The sequence below is a fragment of the Myotis davidii genome, unplaced genomic scaffold, assembly GCF_000327345.1.
Source record: "Myotis davidii unplaced genomic scaffold, ASM32734v1 scaffold205, whole genome shotgun sequence".
NCBI lineage: Eukaryota > Metazoa > Chordata > Mammalia > Chiroptera > Vespertilionidae > Myotis > Myotis davidii.
In genome coordinates, this window is record NW_006297573.1 from 412,132 (window position 1) to 423,598 (window position 11,467).

The window sequence follows — 11,467 nt, forward strand, 5'->3', positions numbered from 1 at the left end:
CACATCCCCAGTAGGAGATGTGCAGGAGGCAGCTGATCGATGTTTCTCTCTCATCGATGTTTCTAACTCTCTATCTCTCTCTCTTCCTCTCTGTAAAAAATCAATAAAATATATTTTAAAAAAATGTTATTAGGAACTGTTTAAAAAAAAAAGAAATATTTGTGAATTTAGGCTGGCAATGAGACAAATAAGTCATTTTGTGGTTTTTTGAAGAGAACATTGGATTTAGGAAATATGGAGATGAGAAAATTTAAACCAACATTTGTTTTATTTTTTAAAAAAAAACTTTGAATTATATTAGGGGTGAATAGCTGCGGGGTTTTTTGCTTTTGCTTTTGCTTAGCAAAATCTTAAAAGGAAAACAGTTGTATGTTCTAATACACTCTTTTGTTGTGTTAAATGAGAGAAGATGGTAGGGAACCACACTATAGAACATTTATCTGATCAGAGGTGATTTCCCAGTGTAGGATAACATCTTTACCTAATTTAACTTTTATTAATAGCCTACTCTCAAATTTAACGTAAATTGCTGCTGTCAGGGTTCTCATTGTCTAGTTGGAGAAAACTATAGTCAAATAGTTGGCATGAAAAAATGAATTAGTATTAAAAATAAAAATTTATCATCGCCCCTCCAAAAAATGGAGAAGATTTTTTGGAGGAGCCCAAGGGAGGAAGTTTAGAATGACCCTGAATATTTGCAAGAGACTTCTTAGTGGGGATTGAATAGAATTTCTCATCAGTCTTTTTGTTTTACTTATTTATTTGGGGAGAGAGGGTAAAGGCTGTGTTAACTGTGTAATCATGAGCCTTGCCTTTTCTTTTCATTTGTCTATAATGCATAATGCATCGTGGAATCTAATGACCATGGCCTCCTTGGGGAAAGGTCATGCTCCTTGAGCAGCCTCGGCTGAACGGGCAATGTTGGACAGGTGGTTTGAAGATCACAAGAGAGGAAGGAATACACAGCCACGAGGATTAGCTGAATCATCTTAGGTGTCAGTGGGCCGCCATCCATCAGCCAGATGGCCTTCTTACCACCGTGATGCAATCATGTTTTGGAAATCATGCTAGCTGACCTATTTTCCCCTTCCCATCTCTGACTGATTCCTGTTTTCTAAGCTTCTGGTCAGCGGGGTATTTTGAAGGCTCCTTAACACATATGAGCCATTCTGCTCTCAGAGCAGAACCCATGTTGTTTTGTTCTGTGCCTCATTAAAGCATGAAACTCTTTTATAAACTTTAGCTCTCCTAAAAACCTAAATGCTCTACTGCAAACCTCTCTCAGTTGGAACTTCCCTTTTTACCTGACTCTCCTTTCCATCTGTAGTTTGACTTTAAACCCCTCTATGGAGCCATTTCAACCTAAACTGGTAAAGCTTTAGAAAGGGCTCGTGTTACAGTTAAAAAGAACATTGAATCAAAAAAAAAAAAGAAAAGAACATTGACTTTGAAATGCGATAGACCTAAGATGAATTTTAAAATGCATCAAACAAAGGAAATGAATGAGGCACAGATTTTGAATTCAGAATCTTTCAGTCTCATTGGGGAGTTCAATTCTGTACACACATAATTAAGTTACAAATGAGACAGTGTCACATGTCTTAAGTTCAGGTAAAATATTAGTTGAGTTAGAGGAAGAAGCGATGTTTTCAGCGAAGAAGGAAAGGATTTATTGAGTAAGAAGCATTTGAGACAGAGCTTTGTAAGATGTAAAGGGTATTCTCTTTTGTTTTTATTCAAATCATAATGAATACATAGGCTTCACCAGCCAGTGTGGCTCAGTTGGTTAAGCATCGCCCTGTATCCCAGAGGGTCATGGGTTCAATCCCAGGCTGTGGGCTTAATCCTCAGTGGGAGGTGTGCAGAAGGCAACCATTAATGTTTCTCTTTCTCTCTCTGGCTCTATCTCTAAAATAAATAAAAACATTTTTTAAAAAGATACTGCATTCAAAAAAAAAAATTCATAGACCATTTGCAACCTAGACTGCTTTGCCCATGTTTTCTTAAATTTTCTAAGTTGAAGCATTAAGCGACTGTTTTCTCCCCCATTATAGTGTTCATTTTCTAAAACCAAGAAAATATATTACTGAGAAGCATAAAATTAAAGATTCCTTTCATTTTTTAAATGCTTTCTTTCCTATACTCATATAAGGCAACAGGGCATGGATTAAGAACCTGTCTCAATAAAAGCTAGAAAAAAAAGATCAACTATACTGGTTGATGTGCTAATAGAACTTTCACATGTGTATCCATTAAACTTTAAGGCAACCTAACAGGGTAGTATTTTTAATTTGGTATTTTTATCTGTACCTTAAAAACAAGTACTCAGATTTGAAAGTGATGCAGCAAATCATATAATTCTAAGTAGCAAAGTTAAAATTTGAATCCAGAGCTCACCAATTCTAATGTCTGTGCTACTTTCTTTCTTGGACTTTCCTTTTTTTTCTTTTCTTTTACTTTTAGCTCATTTCTCATAACTCTCCTTTTATTTTTTTAAAGACATGTAATAAAACACATTAATTCTTCTATAATCAAACTGTACAGAAATAACTAATGCAACATTTCCTAATCCCTACTCCTACCCCTCAGAATTAGCAATTTTTAAAAATGTGTTATATATGCTTACAGATATTTTCCCTTCTACAATATATTTGTTACATATGAAAAGAATGCCCTAATTTATAGTCTTCCAATGGTGTGTAAAAATTCCTGTTTCTGCATTATCAATACTGAGTGTTTTCTTTCTGTTCTCTTGTCCTCTGGTAGATGGAAGAATGCTATATCTGCTCTAATTCGCATTTCTGAAGTTATAAGTGAGGTAGACTGTCCCCAAATCAAAACTATTTTCTCTAAAAACAATCCCATTAGAATTTATAGTAATCCCAGAATGGTGATATTTTAAAATAAAAATCTAGATAAACACAAGCAGATACTCCATTTATTATCCTTACGTGCCCTTAAAAAGTAAAGAAACTTCTAGTTAATTAACTATAACGTTTAATGTCATAATTCAATTGAGAAGATCCCTAATGTGTTTTGGAATTTTAATGGGTCTTATTATTACCAGATGTCTCATTTTTGTTAAACAAGTATTTTCAGTAGTCTGCAGAAACAATCATCAAGAAAACAAGTACTCAATTTGTCCATTGTTTCAACCAGTATTTGTCAAATGTTTCCATGTGCCAGGCAGGGTGCTTAGGTACTTGAGTTGCAGAAATAAGATAAATACAGTCTTTCATCTCAAACAGTTTAGTCTTGTGCAGAAAATAAACATCTCAGAAAGTTAGGCTGGAGGAACAAATAGCTAACTCTAAGAGGGTAAAACAAGAAGTAAACTTACTAGCTCTTATTAGAAGACAGCTGAGGATAAGGCCTGGCTTCAGGTTTGCTCGATCTAGTGGCCCAGTTCTTTCCATCAGGGAACCAGTTCTTTTCTTTTCTTTTTTAAATATATTTTATTGATCTTTTACAGAGAGGAAGGGAGAGAGATAGAGAGTTAGAAACATCGATGAGAGAGAAACATCGATCAGCTGCCTTCTGCACATCTCCTACTGGGGATGTGCCCGCAACCCAGGTACATGCCCCCGACCAGAATCGAACCTGGGACCTCTCAGTCTGCAGGCGCTCTATCCACTGAGCCAAACCGGTTTTGGCAGGGAACCAGTTCTTTTCATCTCTGTTTTTGTTGTCATTCATAATGCCAGCTTCATCCCAAGACTGATTCCCTCTTGCTTATGGGATGGCTGGCCATGACATTTTGAGCTTCCTGCTTTCTTGTTTATTTGGGATACACTGGGACTTCAGTTCTTTTAAGATCAAGAAGGACTTTTCCAGAAATCTCCAGCAGACCTCTGTTTGTGTCTCATTGACTAGAACTAGAACATATGCCTATTCTCACAAAATCATTGGCAAATGAATGGGATTAACCTTAAGGCAGTCAGGCCTCTTGGAAGAGAACGTAGGGATCGGGGAGTGGGGGGTGGTGTAAGGCTGGCCAAGATGCCCTTCTACTGGAAAGAAAGAAAATAGGATTGGAGAGAAAACAGTACCCACTGCGATAATAAATCAAGCAACTATGATTGAGCATCTGTACTGTTCAGGTCATTGTGAGTAAAAAATGACATCGGTGCCATTTTTCTTTTCAATGTCCTCTAGGATCAGAGCAGCCCCGAACCTGTTAGTAGTGAGGAAGACGGCAGTCTCGGAGTTGGTACCAAACAATTGCCATGCCTTGGAGAGAAAACAGTACCCACTGCAATAATAAATCAAGCAACTATGATTGAGCATCTGTACTGTTCAGGTCATTGTGAGTAAAAAATGACATCGGTGCCATTTTTCTTTTCAATGTCCTCTAGGATCAGAGCAGCCCCGAACCTGTTAGTAGTGAGGAAGACGGCAGTCTCGGAGTTGGTACCAAACAATTGCCTGAAAGTGAAAGCTCCAAACTGGTGAGAATCCTGGGCGGTTTTCATGCAGTGCTCTCTTTAACGATGTATTATATATGTTTGTGCCACTTCGGAGAGGACCAACTGTTAACGTTTGCTTCTCTAGGGATCTTCATCTGAGCCATTCCATATAGTGAGCGATTCATTTACTCCAAAGACTAACATACATATTCTCCCACCTTCTTCACACTTGAACCATGCTGCCTGGAACTAAAGAAGCAATCTCTAAGATTTTTTTTTAATATTGGGTATCTTTAAGCATAAGACTGTGCTGAATTAATCCTATAAGTATAGAAAGAGAAGTTGATTTTATTCCATTGATTCATAGGAAAATATACTCAGACTCACCCAGGGACTAGAGTATTAGGAGAGAGGCAGTTTTAGAGAACTCCTTCTCTTTCTGTACCCTAATGTTCAGTATTTTATTTAGTAGTATTGAACTTCTGGGTACTAGGCATTTCCTGATCCTCGTAATGTAGATGAAGAAAACTTTCTTTTACACATGAGCAAACCGAGGCTTGATGGTAACTAACTTGCCAGAGGATGTTGTAGACCTGGAGATGGGTCCCGTTTGGTCAGACTCCCGTGCCTTTGCTCATAATCTACCTTTGTGTTTGGCAGCCTAGCACTTGCAGGGTTACACTTCAAGTTCTAAAAAGAAATATGGGCTTCTTTTTCTCTGAGTTCCAAAATGTTAAATAAATGCCCTAAATAATCATTCAGTGATGCTTGGATCCAGGCTGGGGGGTTGCACTTTCATTAACTCTGCACTACTGCCTCTCGGAGAGGCATTCTTCAAAGATATACAAATGGCCAATAAATACATGAATAGATACTCAACCTCATTAACCATTTGAGAAATGCACATCCTAGGATGGCTATAATAAAAAAGACAGATAATAACAAGTGCTATCAAGGATGTGGAGAAATTGGAGCTCTCATATCTTGCTGGTAGGAAAGTGGTACAGCCGGTTTGGACAACAGTTTGCAGTATTATTTAATAGCTAATCATTATGGACCTATCACTATAGTAGGCACTTTGAAATATTACCTCATTTACCTGACAAAAAATAATATGCCATGTGATGTCTGATACAGGTTCAGTTTATCATTTTGACTGCTTAAAAATTATTCCTAAGTGTTTTTAAAATCCTGGTTTCCAGATTTGGAAAAATAATTTAAAATGCATTTCTGATGATCATAGGCTTCTTATTAGGCCTTCGAGGCTGAAATTCTCGGGTGTATATCCTGCTTGTTTTTAAAATAAGGCCCTGAACTGTGTACTTAAAATCCATTATTACCTCCCATTGGCTCTCCATCAAGAGCTTCGGGATTCTTGCAAGCAGACATCACTGTGTGATACTTATTTTCTGTTTCAGATCCAGTAGGAAAACTGCATTTATAGCAAGAGTGTAGGAAGTTCCCGTAAGGAGCAGGAGAGAATGTGTCTGAGTCAGCATTGGCCTCTCCTTTGCGACAGTATGCAAATTGCCAGTGGCTGAGTTCAAGTCCATTCAGATATGCCGCATTTTTCACAGCTCATTGTACTTCATATCTTGTATTTCTGAAAATCACTTGAGATTTGCCTCCATGATAAATTTCTTTTTCCTGGTCATAAAAAAGATAGTAGATTTACTAGTACAGTCAAGTCTACTTCCTTTACGAAAAGTCATGAGAGAAAAGCTTTTGACTTTTTCTTCCATTATCTTCCCCTCTGCATTGTAAATGAAGATAACATAGAGCCCAGCCCCTGTCCTCAGTGGTTGAGCATCTCATCATTGATGTTTCTCTCTATCTCTCTCTCCCTCTCCCTTCCTCTCTGAAATCAATACAAATATATATACTTTTAAAAGATAACACAGAGAGCAAGGGGAGCAGGTAAGGTAATCTCATGAACTGAAACACAGCAGAACGATAGGTATATATTTTAAACGTAGATTCACACCTTTGATGTTCCCTACCTTACTTTCACTCCCAGCCACTCTGGAGACTTGTTATTCAACTTGAAATTCAACTTGCCGAGAAGGAAACTATTGCTTATCAGATTTTTCTAAATTGAGAAAGCCACCTTACTGTTCTAATTAATTAGCACCAAGGGCCCAGAGAAGGAAAATGCCAGCTCAGAGCCCAGAACTCAGACTTTCTTACCTGTCTCCAGTGCCCTGTCCCCTGGATCCAGAACTTCTGAGAAATAGTGATGCCCAGCCACTGCTCTTTGAGTCTGTAAGGTTTTCACCTCCCTGGGGAAGCCTTATTTGCTGACATAATTTTAAGATCCTCTCATCTAAAACCTATGTTGATTATTTTATCTTTCAAAGGGAGCAGAACTTAGGCAAGTGTGTATTGAAGGCCTGTTGTGTCCCGGGCACTGTGCTGGCCACGGGTTAAATCCCAGTGAGCAGCACACACAGGTCTTACCTTGAGGGACCTTTCAGAACTGCCGGGGATAATGGCAGCTGATGCTTCCGTAGCATTTACTCCAGAAGGCATCCATCTAAATGTATTAATTCATATGTAGATGACCGTCTCTAACCTTACTTTATAGGTAGGAAACTGAGGCACGGAGACACTCAAGTAATGCAGGTCACTGCAGGATTTGAATCCAACTCTAGATAAGTCATCGTGCTGATGATGCCATTGGAGGGAAAGTTATGGTGCTGTGGGAGCTTTTGCTAATGGACTTCCACCTAATCCGGGTGGTTAGATGAATGCTTAGAAATTAAGCTGGGACTGACCCAGGCAAAGGTTGTTGTCTTCTTTCTAGTGTATTCAGAGGCTACAAAGTAGAAGTCCAAGGACCATTTGTGTTTGTTGTTCATCTGATAAACAAGTTTTTTTTAAATTGTTAAATTTGAATATTTCGAGGCTGAGCACTCTGTCTAGTTTGCTGTCTTATACTCAGTGCACTTCATTCATCTACATTTAGCTCCCTTAGGCCTGGTCCCTGCGAGTGTCTTCTCCTGATGGATCTTTTCTGGGGTCCATTTCATTTTCATCAGCAGTCTCTTGGTTACAAGAAATAAACTCACAACTTGACCTTTTAGACAAAAGAGGAAATTTACTGGTAGGCTACAGGTTCTTTTTACTTGACCACAGCAAGGGCAGGGTTGACAGCCTCAGGGGCGGTGGGAACCAGAGGCCCGGTGCTGCCAGAGAAGTCTCTGCGTGTCTGCTTGAGTCTGTTCCGCTGCAGACCTGCGTCCTCAGCATGGTGTGAGCGTGGCTGCCACCGCTCCTCAGCCCATCTGCCAGAAAGGGGCTGACTCGCTTCCCCAGGGTCCACTGTGGAAAAACCACAGGATGTTCTTGTGTGGCTCAGCTTGGACCAATTACTGTGGCCAGATAGACAGGGTGTTTTGATTACCAGCTTTGGGACAGAAGTCAGTGAGCTTCGGTGATGATGATTATGCTCCCATTATTATGTAATTATGTAGCCTATTCCCAGTGTTGCCTTTTATGTCCACCCATCTGAAGCTGCTTCTCTTGATCAGAGTAATTTGCCTGGCCCACAAAGCATTTTCTTTCAGGAACTCACCGTACTGTGCTGAGGGTTATCACATAATGCACACAGAACGGGCCGATCCGTTCGTTTCGTGAAGGGATGATCTCTCTACACTGCTTCCTCAGTCTTCTTACTTAGGTGTCCCTTGTGCAAAGCCAACACCTCAGCATGTCCCAGGACCTCAGCTTTGAAGGTGCCAAGAGCTCCCTTGATGCAGTAATTGGGAGATCATCAAGTTCTAAATTTATGTTTAAACACAAAGAAAGTGACTCACCTAAGGTCACTGCAGTGGCTAGTGCCATTTGTGTCTGTTCCTGCACAGGCGCCAAATAACAGCATGACTTGTTCTGACCTAATGTCAAATCGAAAATGGAATCACTGTGTGGAGGCTGAATCCTAAGACACTTGTGTGCTTGGGCGGAGGTGAGCAGCACTTTCCATTTCTCATGTGGATTTACCCCTCGGTTTAGGGCAGGAGCTCTGGAGCGGGATGTGTCTGGGTTAAGCTCTGGCTCAGCAAATACCTTAGCCTTGCTGTGCCTCGATTACATCAACTCTAAAAAAAGGATGATAATAGTCCCTAACACACAGGCTTGTGGTAGACATCCACATCTAAAATGCATACCATTCGAGCTCAGCGGCCACGGTCAGGACTCAGTAAGTCTTAACTGTCATTGTTATCATTGCTGTCGTGTACCAGCTCCATCCTTTGGCCCAGGGGTTCAAGTGTAATCAGTAGAAGCAATGGGAGAGTGTGTTGGACCAGATGCTTTTCAGAGCTCTGACTTTCTCATCTTATCAGCATTCCCCAAAGGAGAAAGTGTCCTGTCTGAGTAATTGTTTGCAGCAACCCTGTAGTAGAGTTAGGAACATGGATTTATCATAGGTTGATTCCATTTATTATCATCATTAGCATCTTTGTTAAATATTTGTTAATTGCCAAATGCCATGCTAAATGTTTTTCTTGTATTGCTCCATTTAATCCTTTTAGCATCTAATTTTCCCCTATTTTTTCAATGAGGAAGCTGAGGCTCTCAAAGGTCAGATATAACCTGCTCACAGTTGCAGAACTCTTAAGTTGGGGAACTAGGGTCACAGACTCCTATCCTCCCACCTAGAAGTTATGCTTCTCATCTTCAGATCACTTGCCTGCCTGCCATCTAAGTTTCTCTTAGATATTTTCCAAGGGCCAGAATAAACCCATCCTCTCTCCTATCCAGATCAGTCTCTCTTCATGTTCCCTGCCCTGTCCAGACCAAGTGCAGGGCTCCATGCCTTAGAGTAAACTATCAGATGAACATTTCCCCCGTAAAGTTGCCTGTAAAAAATGATGGGACATTGTGGGAGGCAGACATAAACAGCCTTGTCAATTTATCATTGTCTTCATTTATTTCAATTAATTTCCCTTGAGCTATGCATCGGTTTCCCATCTATACTAATAAAAGGGTAATATGCTAATTAGACTGAGTCAACCGGCCATCTTCCAGACGTCTGACTTCCTTCCAGACAAAGCCAGGTGGGTGGGGGCTGAGGCAGAGGCAGTTAGGGATGATTAGGCGGGCAGGGGAGGGCAGTCGGGGGTGAGATCAGGCCGGCAGGGGGTTAGGGGCAATCAGGCCAGCAGGGGAGGGCAGTTAGGGGTGAGATCAGGCCAGCAGGGGAGGGCAGTTGGGGGCAACCAGGCTGGCAGGGGAAGGCACTTGGGGGCGAGATCAGGTTGGCAAGGAGGGCATTTGGGGGCGAGATCAGATGGGCAGGGGAGGGCAGTTAGGGGTGATCAGGCAGGCAGGCAGGCAGGTGAGCGGTTAGAAGCCAGCAGTCCCAGATTGCGAGAGGGATGTCCAATTGGAGAGGGTGCAGGCTGGGCTCAGGGTCCCCTCTCCCCTCCCGCACAAATTTTGTGCACCGGGCCACTAGTAAGTTATGATAGTTTGCTTCTCTCCTAAGTCTGTACTCAGCACTCTTCCATGGGGTTCAGGACTAACTTATCTTTGTATCTCTCAGCATCTTTAATGAATTTTTTTTTTGCCTCAAATCAAATATCTTAGGGTGTGGGATTCTAATATCAAGATTTAAGCTCTGAAAGGGTTTAATATTGAGTATAAATACAAATATACGGGTTACTGGTGTGATAGAATAAGAAAAAAACTGGTCGACATAACCACCAAGGATATCTGATAGGCTTACTGCCTGATAGATCTGAAAGGGTGAACACATTTGGAAATGAAAAGCTTGTGTTTATTTCCAAGACTTAGTCCAGATGGATGTATAGAACTTTTATGCACGGTGTGTTGGTCATTTTTGTAGGAGAACAAAGCCCTGTTAAATCGTACTTGACACCCGAAATTAGAAAGAACACTTGAGCCCTACAGTGCCGCTAACTGCTTGTATCTTTCACTTTCAGGAAGATGTGGTGGCAGATCCTCAGAAGGCAATGGAGTGCTCAACCGATAACGTAAGTAACTTTCACTTAGGTTTTGCTCTATTGGGATGGTGTGCATTATAAACAGGTTCCAGGAGAAAAGGAGGTGATTGCAATGAAATCCCACCCTTTCTGCCGAAACCGGTTTGGCTCGGTGGATAGAGCGTCGGCCTGCGGACTGAGAGGTCCCAGGTTCGATTCCGGTCAAGGGCATGTACCTGGGTTGCGGGCACATCCCCGGTGGGAGATGTGCAGGAGGCAGCTGATCGATGTTTCTCTCTCATCGATGTTTCTAACTATCTCTCTCCCTTCCTCTCTGTAAAAAATCAATAAAATATATTTTAAAAAAAAATCCCACCCTTTCTTACTGGACAGGAAGTTATATACTAGTATAATATGGCTTACAACCTAGAAGTCAACCCACAACTGTGTCACCGATTCTGTGCAAGGTGTGTGGAAATATCCTCTGTACATCTCCTGATACCAACACGCCAAGCAGGTGTTTAAAAGTGGGGCATGCCCCAAACACACTTACACCATGTCTTACATGATGTCATAAACAAAAATGTGAAATGAGAGGACTTGTCATTTTATAACCTTTAGTATTCCTCGTATTTTGAGTTTCACTTCTCTTAAAAACTATAAACTTCTGTCAAATTTGTGTCCTTTGTTGCTATTGAGTATTTTCTTGTTTAAGTCCCGATTCTCATGTCTGTGTGCTTTTATACTTTTGTGCTACTAAAATTTACATTATTGCTATGTTAATTACTTTTATGTTTAAGGAACTTGGGATTACTAGAGCTTACAGAAAATATGCGATATGTCAAATCTTGCCAAAGAAAATGCCTTTGAAAAGTCCTCCAAAATCATATGCTAAAAACCTAAGTAAAAACAAATAGGTATATGGAAAAAAACTTACAAAAACTAAAGTCAGTTTAACTGAAAACCTGTAAGCAATTATTTTTTAAAGTATAGAATCACGTTTTTTTACTTTATGTATTTGCAAATACTACTTATATGTTAAGACTTTTTACTGCCACCTAGCTCAAGGCACAGATCAAACATCTCTCAAATTTTACAGTCTGCCTTTCTTCTTCC

General features: G+C 40.5%; 1 protein-coding gene across 2 annotated transcripts in view; it reads left to right on the forward strand.

The window, feature by feature from the left end:
• INADL (InaD-like (Drosophila)) overlaps nucleotides 1–11,467 on the forward strand; it is a 282,818-nt gene that overhangs the window by 200,419 nt on the left and 70,932 nt on the right. For both annotated transcript variants that reach the window (XM_006773216.2, XM_006773215.2), the window contains exons 30-32: nucleotides 4,156–4,210; nucleotides 4,411–4,448; nucleotides 10,352–10,402. In XM_006773216.2, the coding sequence (XP_006773279.1) occupies nucleotides 4,156–4,210; nucleotides 4,411–4,448; nucleotides 10,352–10,402 (144 nt within the window). The remainder of the gene's footprint in view (nucleotides 1–4,155; nucleotides 4,211–4,410; nucleotides 4,449–10,351; nucleotides 10,403–11,467) is intronic.